Source organism: Didymosphaeria variabile, assembly GCF_027946475.1.
Source record: "Didymosphaeria variabile strain IMI 356815 chromosome Unknown scaffold_10, whole genome shotgun sequence".
Lineage (NCBI taxonomy): Eukaryota > Fungi > Ascomycota > Dothideomycetes > Pleosporales > Didymosphaeriaceae > Didymosphaeria > Didymosphaeria variabile.
In genome coordinates this window covers 1,015,193-1,034,072 of record NW_026611629.1, presented here as the reverse complement: position 1 = coordinate 1,034,072, position 18,880 = coordinate 1,015,193, and the positions used below count along the sequence as shown (strand labels likewise).

General features: G+C 52.4%; 4 protein-coding genes across 4 annotated transcripts; 1 reads left to right on the top strand and 3 right to left on the bottom strand.

Annotated features, from left to right (window-relative positions):
* Nucleotides 1–153: 153 nt before the first annotated feature.
* N0V89_012398 (uncharacterized protein) lies at nt 154–1,407 on the bottom strand (the record flags this gene model as incomplete). The annotated part of the gene is made up of 1 exon (XM_056221119.1): nt 154–1,407. One exon carries the CDS (start codon nt 1,405–1,407, stop codon nt 154–156), a length of 1,254 nt encoding a protein of 417 aa, XP_056065106.1.
* A 645-nt stretch (nt 1,408–2,052) lies between these two features.
* Nucleotides 2,053–3,069, top strand: FCF1 (rRNA-processing protein fcf1; the record flags this gene model as incomplete). Its single annotated transcript, XM_056221118.1, has 7 exons — nt 2,053–2,104; nt 2,150–2,168; nt 2,339–2,443; nt 2,492–2,499; nt 2,557–2,586; nt 2,639–2,868; nt 2,923–3,069. 7 exons carry the CDS (start codon nt 2,053–2,055, stop codon nt 3,067–3,069), a joined length of 591 nt encoding a protein of 196 aa, XP_056065105.1.
* A 485-nt stretch (nt 3,070–3,554) lies between these two features.
* On the bottom strand, nt 3,555–5,042 carry N0V89_012396 (uncharacterized protein; the record flags this gene model as incomplete). Its single annotated transcript, XM_056221117.1, has 1 exon — nt 3,555–5,042. The coding sequence occupies one exon, from the start codon at nt 5,040–5,042 to the stop codon at nt 3,555–3,557; it is 1,488 nt and encodes a 495-aa protein (XP_056065104.1).
* Nucleotides 5,043–14,939: 9,897 nt separating this feature from the next.
* On the bottom strand, nt 14,940–18,830 carry N0V89_012395 (uncharacterized protein; the record flags this gene model as incomplete). The annotated part of the gene is made up of 6 exons (XM_056221116.1): nt 14,940–15,238; nt 15,353–15,754; nt 16,301–16,553; nt 16,607–18,406; nt 18,463–18,715; nt 18,769–18,830. 6 exons carry the CDS (start codon nt 18,828–18,830, stop codon nt 14,940–14,942), a joined length of 3,069 nt encoding a protein of 1,022 aa, XP_056065103.1.
* Nucleotides 18,831–18,880: the final 50 nt, after the last annotated feature.

The following is an 18,880-nucleotide window of genomic DNA, read 5'->3' as shown; positions in this document are numbered from 1 at the left end:
TACAAAACACGGACCCGCTCTTAAGAATTAGAAATGGTTGGGTTCTCCTCTACCTCATACTAGGCTCAGCAGGTTCCCAGACACGCTTCTCCTCAGCGCGCCCACAACCGTCCACACCCGTGCCGGAGGTTCAGGAACAGGATCTTGGTCCCCCTAGAACCGTTCCCTGGGTCCGTTGCCGTGGTTCTCGAACAGGTCTTCCAGATAGGCGCTCGGTGCCCGGCCTCCGGTAGTTGTTCCACCTGGTACGTTCAAACCGTTCAAGGACAATTGACTTGCGCTTCCATGGTCATTTCCGTATACGCCTGCTCTTCCTGTTGGAGAACCAAGCGTTGCGACGCTGTTCCTGTTGTAGATGGATAGGCCGTCGCGAGAAGGCGGGGCACGGTCGTAACCCCGCGATGGAGGAAGAGAAGGAGACTGTGGAGGAGAGATACCAGAACGGGCACTGTACCGGTTTCCTGGCATGGCTAAAGAGTGTGTTGACAAATGCGATCCGGCACCGGCACCGCCCACGTGGGTCATGGGTGAGCCTTGCGCAGCCTGCGCGTTACCAGAAGAATAGTATCCTGCTGGCAAATACTGTGACGACCGGTTCGCGACAGAATCGCGCAGACCAGTGCTGCCACCAGCGGTAGGAGAGAAGAATAGGGAGTTTGACTTGGGGGGAGTGCTGGTCGTGGTGGACGCGAAAGGTTTGGGCGGCTTGGAAGTTCCCGTGGGTGCAGCGGAGAGGTGATCGAGCGACATAGTAGAGCTTGCACCGACCACATTGTACATCCCCCGTTTCCTGCCGCCGGGTGCAGCTGACATATCCTTGAGGTCCGCGAGGTTCTGAGCCAGGGCAGCGCGCTTGACAGAACGGTGCAGCGACCATGCAACCAGACCGCGCCAGACGAGCACGCCCAATCCGAAAAAGGCCAAGATAGCGCCGACACATATGAAGACCGTCCCGTCAGGCAGATCCGACTTCTGCATGAAAGCTGCCCCAGCAGTGTCCGGAACCCCTACGTCGGGTATACCAACACCGGCCTGCGAGGGAAGAAGCGACAAAAAGTTTCCAGCACTGTCCTGTGTTTGTGTGGGTGCGGCAGTTGTGCTGGTAGTGACGGGCAGCGTAGAGACGAAGTTGCCGGAGGCGGAGGATTCGGCTTCGGTGGTCTTTGGTGCTTCGCTCGATGACTGCGTTTCTTCTGTGGACGAGTCTCCCTCCGTCGTTGAAGGCGCATCGGTCGTCTTAGGTGCATCGGTTGTTTGCGCAGAGTCGCTTGTCTGTGTTTCTTCGTTGGTTGCCTGAGTGGCACTCGGCTGATTCGTCGACGTATTGTCATCGTCCTGAACTTCTTGCGCGAGGACTACCGGCGCGGCAAGGGCGAGCACGCCCGCAAGGCGTATCGAGATCCGCATCGCAACGAGTGGTATGAAGATATGGAGGGGAAACGAAGGAGATCGGGCTGGCGGAGCGCCGCAGGATTAGGGGTGCGACTCGGCTGATCGTCGCTGTCTCAGGAGGCCGTCGTGGCTAAAGGGTGGAAACACGGGAAAGGGGTGTTGTCGATGACGACTGTTGCTGTGGGTGAAACGAGTGACAGGAGAATGAGAGGCGGAGAAGAGGGTCCTTCGCAGGGGAACTGGTGGTGGAGGGTTCAAGGAGGCGTGTGGGTGACGATGGGGCCAGTAGGGAAGACGCTTGAGCGCGCGGGTCCGGTGAGGCGTCCCAAATTGGCACTAGGTTCACTGAGCAATGACTCGGATTTCGAGATTTGTTAGCGATAGAAGAATAGCATGCGAGTGAATCGAATTCGACTGTGCATAATATGCGAAAGTCACGGCGTGGCACGTTGCGTGGACAGTTCAAGGCTTCAGCTGTAGGACCTCGTGGCCGTGGTTTGGGCCACTTGTGTTGCCAAACCATTGGCATGCACGTCTCGTGACGCTTGGACCCTGCGTTCCAAAATAAATCGAACTCTTGGCAAGAACATCTCGAAAACCAGAAGTTACCGATGAACGATAAGTACGATCGCAACTCCACCACATAACCATACCGCCATAATGGGTGTTGCAAAGAAGACAAGAAAGTTCGCGACGATGAAGCGCGTCATCGGTGAGTCTCATATATCACTTATGCAGCCTCTACTAACGAAAACAGGGACGCGCGATGCCCGTTTGTATGCGCCCCGCCACTGCCTATTCCTTCCATACCTCGAAGATGCCTCTTCAGAACGTCCCTTACCACGCATCGCCCTCGCTCGAACGTTACTTCCTCACTCGACTCTTTGCCGATCATTTATACCTCCAACTCGTTTGTGCCTACTTTGACTGATACTCTGTGCAATAGGAAGAAAAACCAAGTAAACGGAGAATTAGAGGCAAAGAAGAAAGCCGATGCGGAGCTCTCGAAACGTGAAATTGCGCAGGCTCCATCCTCCATGTTCTTCCAAGCGTAAGTACGCAACTTTCTGCGCAAGTACGGCAACTGACAATGTGCTAGAAACGAAGGTAACCATTACTCGTGCATCTTTCTGCGGTGGGACATTGGCTGATTATCATTTCCAGCTCTCGGTCCACCATATCGCGTTCTCATCGGTAGGTTTCTGTAATATCTCATGAGACTCTTCTAGCTGCTAACTTTCCCGAGACACCAATTTCCTGTCACATACAGTCCGTGGTAAATTAGAGCTCCAGAAATCCTTAATGGATTTACTCTTCGCCAAAGCGACGCCCATAATCTCGTCCTGCGTCATGGCCGAACTCGAAAAGCTTGGCCCAAAATACCGAATAGCCCTCCGAATTGCTCGCGACGAACGCTGGGATCGTATCAAATGTGATCACAAAGGAACATACGCAGATGACTGCATAGTGGATATGGTATACATTTCGCGGGTTTGCTGCGGTGGACATCTTAGCTAACCTCAGCGTCAGGTCACGAAGCACCGGATATACTTGGTTGGCACGAACGATAGAGACCTCAAGCGCCGCTTGCGAAAGATCCCCGGTGTACCGATCGTTAGCGTCGCGAAGGGCAAATATGTGATCGAGAGGCTGCCTGATAACCCGGACAGCAAGTGAGCGTGTTTCGGGGGACAAATTTGCGATAGCAGGTAGGATATGGCAGGGACGGGTCTTTGAACCGGCTTTCATGCATAGCGATGGCGTTATTATGGTTCGCAAATACTCCACTGGGGAACACAATTGCATTATAGAGGCATATACCAAAAGTTTGGAGACTGCATGGCGTGAGCAGAGGCAATTCAAATTGTATTGTCACTATACATTTGATATGGCGTGAGCATATGCAATCCAGATTATACCGTCACTACACGTTTGACTTGGCGCGGTCAATCAATGAAGCACGTATGATCATTGTTTAAACATCTATACACAACACGTATACATCATCAAGCAACGGCCTTCCTCAAATCCCAACCAACCCATCCAACAACGCCGTCAACCCCGCCACCCCCATCAACGCCCCAGCCTTCCCATGCCCCTTCTTCTTCCTCCCACCATCCCCCTCTCTCTCAGACCTGTCCCTCGAACCTCTTCTCTTCCGCCTACTCGTCCCTCACCTTCCGACTCCGCGTCACACTCTCGCTGTCAGATGTCCCGGAGGTGCTGGAATAGTGGTCGTATCTTGCTCCGTCTAGCGATGTCCTTAGTGGGGACTGGCCGTAGATCGGGGATTGTCCATAGATCTGAGCCTGTAGATGGCGAGGCGGCGGCGGTGGCTGGTAAGGGATTGGTTGCGCGAATGTGCGTGGGGAGGGTGGAGGGAAGGATTGATTCATGTTGGGGTGAGGTGGAATAGGTATGGGCTGAGGTGGGTAGGGCGGGGATTGGGGAAAAGATGCTGAAGGCGGTGGATTCTGGAGATAGCTGGTTCGTGGAGAAGGCGGTGGTATTTGCATGTTACTGGATCCTGGATTTGTGGGGTAGAATGGTGGTACTTGTTGTGGGCCTGGCATTGACTTTGTGCGGTCCAGGGGAGGAGGTTGCGAGATATGGTAGGCGGTTGCGGATCGCTCCAGTGGCGGAGGTGGAGGTTTGCCTTGCGGTGCCAGTGGTGTGCGGTCGCGGTCGTTGTTCACTTCGGGCGCTACGTAGCTTGGAGGTCGACGCTCGAAGGATGTTCGTCGCGTCCTCTCTGGCTGAATTGGGGGTGACGGAGGCTGCGTCTTTCGATAGAGTTCCACTGTTCGCTCAACCAGTCGCTGCACTTGTTCGAACGTCAAAGGCTGGTCTATGCAAAACCAAGTTTCCAACTTGGTGCGCCTACCGTCTGGTCTTGCCTTCTGCACTTGAGTATGTGAGTATCCTGCCTCTTGAAGCGCTTCTTTGCAGACCCACGACGCTTGCACTTCGGTCCAGCTGTGTCGGTGTGCAAATGCCTCTGAAGACGGTGCGTCGGTGTTCGATTCTTGAACATTGCCGTCGACGTACTTCCAGTAGTATCTACGTGTTCGCAATGTCCAGGGTATTTCCAGGTTTAGCTCGTCATCCTTGTCCTTTGCTTCTACGGCTGCTGCTGCTTCCACAGGCAGGGTAGAGATACTCGATCGCGGTGAAACCGGTGCTGAAGCAGGATCTTGATAGGATGTGGCTGCTGGGATGGGAAGCGAGTCCGGCTCTGCGAATAAGGGTGGAATGATGTCCGGGCTGCCACTGCTGGCGAATTTTGGCAGCGGTTCATCATCATCACTATCAGACTCGACGAATGGCTGTTGCGCCTCCCGTTTCTGCGCTTGATCCTTGCGCTCCGCATCCAGTACATCTGCCTCGAACTGGCGCAGACTGGTCCACCTATCCAACAAGCGATTTAGTTGCGATTTAGATATTCCGCACACTGACGCTAGCCATTGCTGTTCGTCTGACCTTTGAGTATCTAAACTGGCGATGAACCTGTCCTGATATTTGGCCAAAATGACCGGATTAGGCGAACGATCATCAATGATGCTCAAGCTCAGAGAGCTGTCATTTTCCATCAAAAACCGCGCATCCGGCCGGGCACGGTCGTAGAGTTTTGACGCTTGTAGTATAGACATTTGTTGATCGATGATGAGCGTCTCAAGCTGTTGCTTCTCATTCGCCACTGCGGTGGTGCACTGCCTCGGTGAGACTGTGGGTCTGACTCTACGCAAATGTCAGAACATGTGGCAACATCAGTGAAGCAGAAGTAAATCGTCCTACCTTGCCCACATGATACTCTGTGCTGTGTGCAAAGTCTGTAACATGACTGACAATGTGGTTTTCAGCGAATCCAGATGAGCTTCGAGGTAGCGTAATCTCGCCACCGATTGGGGGGTGAGCGTGGGAGCATGTCTTTCTCGTTGCTCGTCATAAGACCTCCTCTTTCTCTGTCCATTTTGGCCCGATACAAGAACCTCGATTTCGTTCAGTATGGCCGAGGATTGGTCCAGGATGTCCTCGATCGTCTCGAACGCCTACGTACCGCGTCAGTCAATCAAATGGCGCGGAGGGAAAAAGCAATCATACTTCGGCCGAAGGTAATCGATCGTCCTCCTTGATGATAGTTCCAACCTCCTTCACTATCAGAGCTAGATTCGAAATCGCCTTCGCAGTCCTCAGAAGAGTTTTTGCGACATGCGCGTCCGCTGCAGCTAGCTGGTAGAGCACGAGAGCAAGTGCAGAGCTCTGGGATACAAGCGGAAGGATAGCTGCGAGGACTGCCATGAGATGTTTCCGACAAGAGATGTGAACCTTGCCAAAGCAGCGAGGTCCTTCTCTATCTGCTGTTGCCTTCGAGATGTATTCTATCGAATTCTACAAGCGTTGGTGGGTTCGTGGTTTAGCGTGAGGTCATCACACAGCCACGAGCTGCAGGGACTCACCGGGGAGTTTGCACACCGGCCTCTCAAACAGGGGTTAGAGCCTCTGACCGATTTGGCTGCGCAACCGATGAGGCAACGAACGGCTGCACCCCGGACGGCACGCTTTGGCGAGCGATCCTCTGCTGCGCTGGCACCTTTGACGCGACGCGCATCGCGTGCAAGCCGACTATAAGAGACACGACGGCAGCTGATCGTGGCTCAACGTGGAGATGAGTTGAATGCATATCTACTTACATCACAACGTCGTACTTAGCCGCTATCAGGATGCAATAGGGCGGCCAGCTGACCTCGCTCTCCCATGTTGAAACTCGAGGCTTGAGTACGAGCTGACACTACTAGCACCGGGCAGTAGCTCGCAAACCTTCTCTCACAAAGAAAGCGCTCTTCGAGAGATACAGCCTTTGACAGCTCTCAGTTCCGGTGAAGATGCACCGTGTGGGGCATTCTGCGGCTCCATGGAGAAAGAGACGAGGCTTTGGTCCACTTGCGGTCCTTATCCCTTCTACCAATGATGCTTAGCATCAGGGACATTGGACTCTATGGCCGGCAACCTCGGCCTGCTGCATCTCCCAGTCCAGGGTAACACCGGATCACACCATACACATTGCGATAGATTGAGTCAAGTCACAACTAAAATCCGATGTTCAACCTTTCCCAAAACGTACGCAGGCATACCGCGGTGTACTCTCATTCGTTCTGCTCACCAGCGCTGCTAATCAACAGTGCCAATGACATAGTACTGACGATGCTAGCGTCCCAAATGGAGACGAACGAGCTTACGTAAAAACCTTCTGTGCGAGCATCTGGCCTCCAGAACTAGGCTGCGATATTCAGGAATGCATACTAGAATGTCTTCGGGCCGGGGAAGATCGCTCCCAAAAGCATAGATGCTCAGCACGAGGCTGGAATTATGGTGGAGATGGCCGACGGCGAACCAATCGTGGAGAACTTCTGTCGACCGACCGCGAGGCCAACCCACGACTCAGTCACGACACGATGGAAATGAGCGACCGGACAACGACTGCTGGTCGACCGGGCCTTGCGTAGAAAGTGCCTTCTCAGCGCCCGATTCGTTACTGGACAAAATTTGCTGTCATAGTATATCAGTGTCTTGCAGGAACAAACTTAGGCCACCTCCTACAATGACGAAACAGCCTTGAGGGCGAGTATATATAATCTCTCGACTATTCGATTTATTAGACTTCTTAGCTAGCACCGTTCTAGCGTTGTCTTTGCACCAAAGCCCTGATCGCCGCAGCGGAAGATGCAACAATGATAAGGAAACGGCAAAGCCGTATCTGCGCGCATCGGCTGTGTATCATATATCCCGCTACCCGATTGTAAAGGACTGAAAAGCAGGGGGATGCGTGGGGAAATGGGAAGTAGGCGTTCGAAGCTGCACAGAAATCCGTGGAGTACCCCACGGAGAGTGTGGATATCCTTTATCTACCCACTCTGCCTATCTGTCCAAGGTGGAGATATCATCGTTTGCCTTCGCTTACCCCAGGGGAAGGCGGAGGGTCCGGTTCCATTGGTAATGATAACGACCTGGCCTGACGGCTGCTGCACCAACAACTGTTTCTTCGCTCTAGGCTGCGCAAAGATGGGTGTTGGACTTCTCGTTTTCAAAGATCCACGACGGACAGCCTCGCTGAAATCCCTCGCCGTGGAATCCGAATACGAGTCTGACGTCAACCTGATGATGTGAGTACATAGAGCGGTTTGCTGGGGTGGGAGGAGGGGTTTCATGTGGATTAATGGGCTGATGTAGGGCGTTAACGATGCTTTTTTCCCGATCGACGACAAGTGGTAAGCGTTGCAGCTTTGGAGTGTGAAAGAGGCGTGGTTCTTTGATGGGCTTGTGTATGTGGCGAGCCGAAGGCTACATCGTTTATCTTCGATTGAATTTTTTACCTATTTGGCTTGGAGAGGACGGCAGATGACGTCTCAGATGCAGACTTGGCTACTATGACAACGATCCATGTCACGCCATAGCGGACCTGGTGAGCAGACTCTGTGCTCAGGGATTACTTCTTGTCTAGTGAGTAGATGTTCCATTCGAAAGACCATTATTGTGCTATGAAAAAGTTTCGGGCCACCTTTCCATGGCAAAAATAGCTTCCTCGTAGAATTTCAGCCAATCTATTTACTATAGGAAGTTAGCTATTGGCCAAAATCCCGTTGACTGTTCATTTTTGGGCTTAGTAGACATTAAAATAGGGCACTAAGCTATTAAAGTAAGTGTTCTAAAGAGCATAGGCCAATAATCAGCTTCCTATAGTACATAGACTGGCAATAATTTTACGAGGAAGCTATTTGTGCCATGGAAAGGTGGCTCGAAACCTTTTCATAGCACCGATAGCATCTCTGCAGCATCTCTACTGCAGCCCTCGACAACTTTCGACAGCCCACATGCCGACAATCTGGAATTGCCGCCGCAGAAAACACTACTGAGCGCCAATTTTGTTCACTCTAGCATAGCGACACATTTCGCAACTGAATAAGCAATGAACTTTGCCACTGCGCCGTTTGGATGACGTTGATTTCCTGCTTTGGACTTCAAGTAAACATTCATATCACTGAGACCAATAGGGCGAAAAGTCAATGATATCCTAGTTCATCCGCTCCCATGTATAGTAGCATGACTTTCGAGCATGAGCAGAAACTATTATGGAAATTCGTTACGACTCTGGCCACCAAAGATGATGGCATATGACGACCCCTAATGTGGTAATCGTGACCATGTCAGCTGATCACGGAACGCACACAGCGACTTCCTACACCGGAGCGTGGCTTGCATGTGCTTCGCGAATATTTCTCTTTTGGGCACGAAATGCTCAACAAGCTCTGGATGCAACCCACACAGCCCTATCTGGAAGACCCGCTCAGTTCACAAACCTCGATCTATCACCTCCTATCACCTCGATCACATTCATCCTTCAGAAACTCACATCTCGCCCCACAAAACTTCACAGAAATCGATGCCTTCTCTTCGACTGTGCTCTCACCGCCACCTGCCCACGTTGCACGCGCTCGATCACGCCGTCACACAATCTCCCCACGCCCCACTCCCGTGCTGCCCATCCCGGCCCTTCGCTGCCCTACGTGCATACCTCAAAGGTACCTCACCGTCACATCCTGGATAATCCCTGCAGTTCACATCAGGCAACAAAACACGAGAAAAGGCACAGTGGAGACTGCTGGCATGGTGGGAAGTGGGGACAGCTGGACCGGGCGCTGCAGGCGGGTGCATATGCACGAGCTTCTGGATACAGATGAGGTGCATGTAGAAGTATCGATCTGTGCGTTTGAAACAGCCTGGTCGGGGCGGACCTGGCAGCGGCAGCTAGATTGGGGAGGTGGGTAAACTCTCTTGTGACACTCTGGTTGTGGATGCGGTGGGTCGAGCCCGAGCATCTTGAAAAGACTGTTTAGACGTCAGAGGAAGACCAGAGATTTCACTTTTACGTTGTATTGTGGTGCCCCTAGTGCTTTCATGCCAATCCAGGTCACCCGTAAACTAACTTCCTATCCTACATGATTTGGTGTAGTACATGCATGATTGATCCTTCTGTGCGTCGCGAATGTCTATCACGCGATTGCTTCCAGCGGGTGGTATCCGTGTTGCGATGGTGTGGCATTCCCGCCGAAAGCAGACGATGGGGAGGAAACGGTAGCTCTGGTTATACAGGGTATGAACGTGGACATGATACCGATATATGCAGTAAGAATGAGTATGCACGTATACCGAAAAGCAAACAGAACAGAACAAGCATTACGCGCTTCGTAGCGGCTGGGGAAAATAGTGCTTTTATGTAGCGACAGTATGAGGTAGCGATAGTGGACGAGAAGCAAGAAGTAGAATGCGCAGAGGATGATCGAGGTCTGAAGTAGAGACGCCATACGATAGCGTGGAGAAGCAGCCCGACAATTGACGCCAAGCTATGCAGATCTAGGGACAAGTAACGCCTTGGACGAGTGCGAACAAATAGCGAATGATTCGCTCGAAACTATATGCGTACGCCGTCAAATGCTGTTACCAATGCCATAGAAGTAAAGGATTGTCGCAAAGCGCGGTATGTTGAGGGTCGCCATCCTTGGAAGTCAACAACTGTGAGCTTTTTCAGGACTGGATAAGCAGAAATGGACATGATCGAAATGTTCGTTATGGTGGCATGATGGATGCCGCCTGATCAATTACGCATGGGCTCCATTACATCACGGAGACCGCGCCGCTCGAAGCTCGAATAGAAAAAGATTGGACGGCTGATCAGTAACTTCGATGGAGCGTAGCTGAAGAAGTTCGATTCATACTGAATGGGGACTTCTTAGAGACACTCGTCAGAGATGCTTGGTGCTGGGAGTGGCTTTGGGAGTGGCTCAATGGTGTGTATCGGTGACCACTGACTAGTGTTGAGTCATTGCCACCTGAAGAGCCCTTAGAATTGGAGCCGCTTCCAATGCTATAGAGGTTGTTATGCGACATCTGTCGAGACATTGGCGTTGTACTCTTCGTCGGCGAAGAACTCATAGGCTTGTAGTCTTGACTGTCGCGAAAGTTCGAGTACGCTGGTTGTGCAGACGCTGGCGTAGCATCGAAAAGCGGCGAAGTGCTGAAGTCGAATTGGGGGGCTGCAGTGACCGGAAGCTCCTCAGTACTTGTGATAGGGATATTAGGATAACACGTTATGGTGTCTCCAGTAGATGCTGTGACACTCTGGACGGGGAGTGCCTCCGTTGTGGTAGTGACTTGGCCCTCAGGGTCATTCGTGAAGGGAAGTGGAGGCTTCACGAAACCTCCGCTGCTAAGGGAGGATCCTCCCATGGCTTGTACTGAACGTAAGCGCTGATCTTGCAGCTGGTCAACAACGTTGCGGGAGCTCTGAGCAGGCGAAGGTTGTGGGATTGGCAGCTGGGGCCTCTGTGATACTGGAACGCTGGAGCGTGTATGAGGTCTCTCGGGTAGTGTTAGTTGGAGCGATGTCATTCTGTGAGAAAGCGCGTCAGAGCTTGTGGCGTTCCGAATGCTGTGATGTGCGTACGGCAGACTGTGCGTCGGGTACATGGAAGAGTCCTGACCTAGGTAACTGTTCATAGCAGGCTTGCTATCGGTGTTCCAACCATAACTACCGCTGTATGCCATTGAGCTCTGTGGTGGGAGGTAGGCAGCGGAATGATCCAGACCATAAGTCTCCACCGGAGAGGTCTCTTCAGAGTGGAATGGAGAGCTGTACCAGGCCTGAGGAAGGATGGACTTGGTATCTAGTGTAGAGGGACAAGTGAAAGGTCGCGATCGGACAGGGCTCGCGGGAGCGTTGTAGATTTGCAGCATCGCCTGATGAGAATTTGCAATCTGGTTGAGATTGTGATGGAGATCGAGCATACTCGCTGCTTCGCCGGAACCGACCTGTGGACGGTCAGCGAACATTCAAAACGCTTCCTCGCCCATGCAGTCTTACACGATGGAATTGGCATTGCATAGGGTCAACTCCAGCTGAGTTACAGTTTTGACAGCCGGTGCCGTCTCCAGGGTCACCGCTGCAGCGGATTTTCCGCTTTCTACAGCGTGCACACTAACTGATGTTAGTCTTCGATGAATCATGCTGGCCTTCTTCTTCGCGACGAGCGATCAGAGTAGAAGACTCACAGCTACGGCAACGCGGCGTCTCGACTGCCCAGTCTCACTATCATCTCCGCGCATGTGCAGTCTCACACCACCAATCGGACCACGCACTGGGCAAACTCGTGGGTTGGCCCTCGCGCCGTTCGAGATTGCAAAAGCCGTGTTTCGTCCGTTGTGTTGGAATTGTTGTAGCGGGTAGCCAATGTTAGCATGCTGAGCATAACGGTATCCCGGTTCGAATTCCATGTTGCTTGCGAACTGGCTTATGTCTTAGTTCAAATGTGCCGGGAGAAACATAGCTCTGCAAGCTTAACGCACCGGGCTGAGGTTGAAACAGTGTCTCACTATCGTTGCTACTTGTCTCCAGTACCGATCTCGCTCATACAATGGATCTAAAGAGGATCAACCCGTTTATGTGAAGCGTAGAGTGCGACCGAATGAAGAACGCGGAATTCGTTGCTTCAAAGGCCAATACGAAAGACGCGTGGTCGCGAGGGCTTGGTATCGCTACGTGGAGGGGAGAAATGCCTAAAGATACACCTAGGCTGGTTGCGCTGCAGAAACAGTCAGCAGAGGCTTCGCTAGGTGTCTGTCGGTTTGTGGGTGGTATGCAGGACCACACGGGAAGCTGCAGCGTGTGCCAGGCCAGCCCCCCAGTCCCACTGTATGTAAAACGGAAGTCGGTCTACGTAAAGCGAGACACGCTACATCGCACAAAGGAAATTTGATGTGCCGTACCTGCAGCCTCCTGCTTGTGGTTTATCAGTCTTCGTAATGCTAGCCTCCCGCTACTGGACTGGTGTGTATACTAAAGATTGTTTAGTACGTAGAAGTAGAAGCAGTATGCAATAGGCTACTATGTCCAAACTATAGGTACGCAAACATGACTTGCCAAAACTAGTCGACCTCTGCGAGCCTGCGGTTGACCGCCTGATCGCTAGGGCTAGACCGGATACTGTTTGTTCGCGGTTACATGCGCAACCGGGGAAGTCGGATTACAAGGCGTGCGCCCTGAGCAGCGATCTGCCTCAAGATTGTGCGATGTTGAATGTTGAGCGAACATCGTAGTATGCAACAGTTGTGAGACGATGAATGGAGGAATGGAGGGGCATCATGGAAGGTTCTCTGAAGAAGTATGTTCAATCTAAGCAAAGTCGCATGCTGCAAAGACAGAACCTAGCAATTAAATCCGTAGATACAGCAGAAACAATGGAGCAAACACGGACTCATCCCCCGGGGCGAGGCGAAAGAAGCGGACCAGGGATGTCTCCTCGATAGGACTGGTGTGTTGGCTAGGAATCAATCCGGAAAAGCGACTAGTCAGCAACTTCCCGAACTTCCGCAGAGCAATCGCATGTCTTGCATAGGAGCTGTGGCTGGGCATGCTGGCGGAGCGCCCATTCGTAGCTCAAGCAAGCGGAATGAAGATGACAGGCGCAACCGCAAGGCTGCATAAACCCGGCTCGGGGGAAGACTTTCGGGGAATTTGACATGACTCTCGCTTTACAAGCGTGACGAATGGCAGAAGTGCAGGACTTGAGTGCTTCGGATATTTCATCTTGTGATTCATCAGTCCGCGTGTCTAACTGTTCCGAAGCCTTGACGGGTCACAAATAGCAGTCCACACCTGGTAGGGTCATTCCGGTATATTAGGAAAGCTTCCCCTGATGGACAGTCTGACATCCGACTCGAGTAGTATTAGGCTTCCCTTTCCAGATGTGGCCCAATAAGCATTACCAGTGCAGGCAGCAGACTTCTCCGTTCGCGACCCCTGCAGCTTGCAAACGCGCATAGGCTACTTCTGGTTGCGCCGCATGAAGTTGACAATTAGTATTTGGACTGTTTCCCGCAACGCTATACCTTTCGTGCACTCAAGCTTCAGGTACGCTGGCGACAGAGAGCCCGCAGGCCTGGAATGACAGCACTAGGTCCCGTACACGAAGGCGACTAGTGCATGTATCTCCTTCTATGGGCATCTTTAGGCATGGCTGGCTTGAAGTCGCGCAATACGGAGGTTCAGACTCGCTGTCAGGGGTCTGCAGGCAGCACGGTGACGGTACGACCTTTGCCTACCGCACATGCCGTGCATTGCAAATGTCGGTCAAGCTGTACCGCGAGCCAACCAGGGCTTTGCTATAGCTCGACGGTACATTCCGACGTACCAAGACAGGGCGAGTATTGCGCCTCGTGTTTGTCAGAACATGGGGTCGTCGGTGTGAACAGACGAGCGACTCCGACTAGGCTTGCGGTGGATGCTCTGACCTCAACAAAAGCCTTCTCTCGATACAAGATCATCCGGAGGTCATACAAATTCTGCTCAAGAATTTGCCACCTGCTGCCTTCTGCAATATCCAACTCCGTATGCGGCCACATCGACGGCACTGAGCGCGGGGACTTTGGACGACGATGCAGCCGTCGCTGTAGCTTTCCGTAGACGGCTACGGGTGAACACGTAGCTAGGCGTACAAGTCGATGCGTTATGGCAAGTCGAGCCGCACGAAGGCTTGCGTGCGTCTTCTTCGATATCTCTTCTTGCGCCACAAACAGGTGTGTCGTTTTGCACTGGCGTGATGGTCTCTCAGATTGTGAATATGCGTCCTGCGGTGATCTGGAGCAAACAACAGCACCTGACGCCACCCGTGCAGGTGCCAACGCACGTCAGATCTTAGGCACACGTGGGACCCCAGAGGAAGAGAGATCGGTGGATGATGGAAGATGCAGCAGAACGTTGCCTATATTGACAAGAATATCAGGCGGGCAAATGGTTGTTGAAGGAAAGCGCTACGTACTCCCTTCCCGGCGTGGATGGTGGCAACGGCGGCCCGAAGTACGCGCTAAGAGGCGGTGCACCAATAAGAGCCTACCTGTGTGTGCAAAGGGTTTGGCCTTCTAATATCAACCGTGATATCAAGTGGTTCTGAAGTGTGGAACAGGGCTGGCTTCATTAAATCACAAGTGCGCTCAACATTGATTCTGTGCGTCAAGTCAGGTCGACGTCAATACTTCATGACCTCGGGAAGTACTTAGAGGGAACATGACTTGGAAAACTTACCTTTCCACTAAATAATAGCGTTCATTTTCTACCAGACAATGACAGGTAGTCTTCATTCTATGTCTTTGCCTTTTACCAACCAAGCACCATTCCAAAATATCTGTTCCTTTCTCTGTTTTACCTACTCCTGAGCATGTGGGCAATGCGAAGATGACATCCAATGTAGGAAAATCGCCTCTATTTTTCTTGAGTGAGTGTCATGGGATGCTGGCCTCCTCATCCCCAAATCCGTGAAACCATTCGTGTCTCGAATACGATACCTTGGTCCTAGCGACTACAGTAAATATAACGAAGGAAGATTGAAGTCCATCGTGTCGAGCAACATGTTGATTGACACATTAACCTTCTACTTGTAGCCCTTGTGAGATGGATCCGCACAAATCCAACCCCAACAGTCAGCGACACCTCTCATTCCCTACTCCTCCTCGCCATGCAACCACTCCACCATCCAAGCAACCTGCGCTCTCTTCGCTCTGAGCATTGCCCTCTTCTCTTTCTTATCCTCTAGATTTCCCCGCGTGGCAAAAGCATGCTCAACCCCCGGAAAGTATTGATAGTCATAAGGCACGCCCTTTGTCGGAATAACTTCGTTCGCATAGGCCTTCAACTCAGGTGTAAACGCTTTATCCACCTCCGGCGCACAAATTTGCGCCGGCACCCCGATATTGTCCATTTCTTCTTTGGTAAGCCAGGTAGGATGGGCGGTCGAGATACCTGTTGATGCGATGAGCATGTCCCTTCCCCGAATCTAAAGCCCCTCAAGGAACTCTCCGTGATCGCCACCACTTCGCTGACTTAGGCTTCAATCGGAACGGAGCAATGACTTACAGTCCACAAGCCTCGGTTCAAACTCCTTACTTCCCAGCCTAAACAAACTCCAACCCCCATAGCAATACCCAATCACGCCCACCTTCTGATGCTTCTCTCTCAGCGCCTTCGCAACTCCCACAATCTCCGGCCACCTCACAGCTTTATCATTTCTCTTATGCCAGCCTTCAAGATCAAACTCATTCCAGCGGTTATGATTCGCGATAATGCCGGGATCGATGACTTGACCACCGAAGAAGTCTGGCATGTATACAGTGGCGTTTGCTTCGGCGGCGTAAGCATCGCAGAGGAGACGGGTATTGGTGAAGGTCCAGCCGAAGAGGTCTGCGATGACTAGGATGGCGACGGTGTTGTTCGAGCCTACTATGTAGGCATCGTTCTCCGCGATCTTGCCTTCCTTACCTGTGGGCGTGCCATCCCATTGGAACCCAGAGATACAGCATTCGGTCACCATCGTTCTTTTTTCGTTCGATCGTCTGCTGCAATTGAACTTCGGTTTCGCAGGTCCCTCTCGTATGAGACGTAGACATTCACTCACGACAGGGCTTCTTATATACAGACGCGTAGCATAGGCCAACGGAGCTATCGGTTTTAGCAGATCTTGGCATCACTCGATGTTCATGGCTGGGGTAAGGAGGAGCACGACTGCAGGAATGTCAGCGCCTAGCGCCCATGGAGGACCGCGCAGCGCCGCGGAGGTCCGAGCCGAATACAGCACGCCGTGTATGCTCCTGTGAAAGATACTCAAACTCTCGCATGTTCTGAAAGATGAGAAATCAATTCGCTCATGCTCCCGATCAGGGGTCCGAAAGTGTATTCACATCCCAAAACGTACCACATTATGTCTTTTTGCCGTAAACTCCCGTGGATGCAACCCCACCCCACCCAAAGAACGCCAAACCCATGGTATAACAGCATACAAACGCTTCGACAAAAAAGGCTAGCTACCAACACTGAGATCGGCCAGAAAGTCCCTTTTGATGGACAAGTCCAAGTAGTCCTCTTGGTTGTTGATCTCGAGACCTCTCTCGTTAGCTAAGTGCAGTAGACAAATGAAACCGTATGACGTTGAGATCTCGGACAGCGCTTTCGTTGGATATACTTGTTTGAGACCATTCAAGACCTGTGTGAACTTCAACGAACCGTCTACAGCCTTCGAGGCGACGTCGTCCCCTACACCTGCTGGGGGTGGCGCTTCAATCTGTAGGACGTTAGTATCTGGATCACGTCTATTCTTGAAGGGGTAGAACATACGTCTTCCAAGCCCATGCCGGTCCACAGGTTCTCTTTCAGTCGCTTGATGTCTACTTTCTTTGCCTGGCGCGCATAGTTCAGCATTATGGGACGTGGCCTGCCGATTTGAGTGACTAGTTGTTCTCCAAAAGCACCCTCCTTAGTAGCTATAGCCGTACCCATTGATGACATGGGCACCAGGTTGTCACTGATGGGTGGCGGCGAGAAGTGATCCCGCGCATCAGCAAACGTTTCACCGTCGTCATCCATGGCCCCAAGCATAGGCAAGGCGCCATCCTCGAAGAAGTCGGCGTCATAGTCATTCTGCGGCGCAGATTCTGCATCGGCCGCTGCTTGTTCCTTTGCTATAGCTGCCCACTGTGCAGCATCAGGCTCGTCGCTAGGCGTTGCGCTAGGCCTGTCAACGTAGATTGGTCGGTTGGCCCTTCGAGCGCCTAATCGAACGTTAGGCTTCAGGAAGAGCCTGAGCAGTTGTCGTGAGTTGAAGTGCTTGTCATCAGGCGCCAGATTGTGTGTCTTCGATTTCCATTGCGCTTTGGGCAGCATAATACTGGCCGCTGAGGTAGCTGGAGCGTAGAGTGCGTTCGCTAGTTCCTGGCTCATCGGAGAAGAGAAATCAAGCTTGAAAGGCTCCTTTTCTTTGCGTTTTGTGGGAGCAGCAGTTTTGCCAACATCTTTGACCCGACTGATGCGCCAGTGCTCAGGGCCAGCCCAGTTCTTCTTCAAGGCTTCATCGAAATAGCTTAGGATGTTCTCCTGCTCTTTTCCCGGTTTCTGAGTGTGCGTTAGGCCGTAGGGATCATCGGTATTGAGGTCGCCGTCGGCTCCTTCGCCGCCTTCTTCATCGCCTTCGCCCGCTTCTATGTTGTGAACGCGTGCTTGCGGTTCAAGAGCAATCTGATTGGCCCACAATTCACCACCCTCTCCGAAACCAGTTTCTGGAGGAAGGTTGAAGCCGACGTCGTCATTATCGCCGAAGTCTGGGGCAATGTCGCCATCAAGAAAGACACCGGATTGATTTCCATCTTCGTCGTCATCCTGCTGCTTCGGCTCGTCATCTTCCTCGGGGGCTTTGAGGAATGGCAAATCCATTGACGCGTTGGCGTCTCCTAGCTCGAAAGTCTTCATGGAGGGGCAAATATCTTGGTCGTCTAATCGTGACAGATCGGGGAAGTACATAGCAGCTAGTCCCGAGATGTCGATAACAGCATCTTCAGACGGCTCTTCCGTTTCTTCCTCTTCCTCTTCCAGCTCTCCCATGCCTTCCGGTGCAGGTGTCTCCCTGGAGGGTTGTGTAGCATCTTTGATATCGTCGCTGCTGTCGAAGACAATCCTGCCGTTGCTGTCAATGGACAAATGATTCAGAAGTAAACCCTTGGCGCCGCCTTCGTCAAAGTCTGCAGAGGCTTTCTTGAACAATGGATCAACAGACAGGTCGAGATCCATTTTTTTGTTCTGGAGCTGCTCGAACGAGTCCGCCAGATTCGACTCCTTCGCACGCGGTGCCCGCTTTTTCTTCTTCTTCTGGCCGTCTTCGCCTTCTTCGCCCTCCTCGTCCTCATCGCCCGATCCCTCGGCGTCGCCTCCGCGTTTCTTCTTATTTCCGCTTTCTGCTAGACCGCTGAGCAGTTTGCTCGTATCTGTATTGATGCTGTCCACTCTGCTAGTGTAGATCTTGACGCAGCCGTCCAGCGTGACACTTGCCCTCTGGAAACTGATGCCGTCGCCCTCCTTTAAAAGAGACATGTCGTGGAAGTAGTCGATCAGCGCAAAGTTGAAGGCGTTGTTTGCGTTGATTTTCTGCCACCAGTCAGCCCAACGTCCGTTCCAGTCTACGGGAACAACCCTCTGCCTACATTATTTGTTGCCAATTCGATCCATTGGTCCCAGTTGGCTAGTAAAGGTACGGGTCGCTTCATGGGCGTAACGGCGGTTCCGGTGACATCGGGCATTTCTATGTCTTCTTCTATTGCGGGTGTGTGAGGGCTATCCTGAGCCCCTAGCGACTTCCGCTTTCGATTCGGCGTCGCAGAAGCTCGCATCGACTCTCTCCGTAGTTGCGCATAGCGGCGGCTCGCTTTCTCTTGCTTGTCGTCGTTCAGCGGCACTCTGCATACCGAGTTAGCCGTCTCTCTGCACGTCTCTGGGGAGAGTGAGCGTACTTGGTCGTGGATGACCTCTGTGGCGTTGCCGTCGCATTGGACGACGAGCTGGTGCGCGGCATTTTGGGTGTGTGTCGTGGCTTGTCCCAGGTGGTGTTGTTTACCGCGTCCT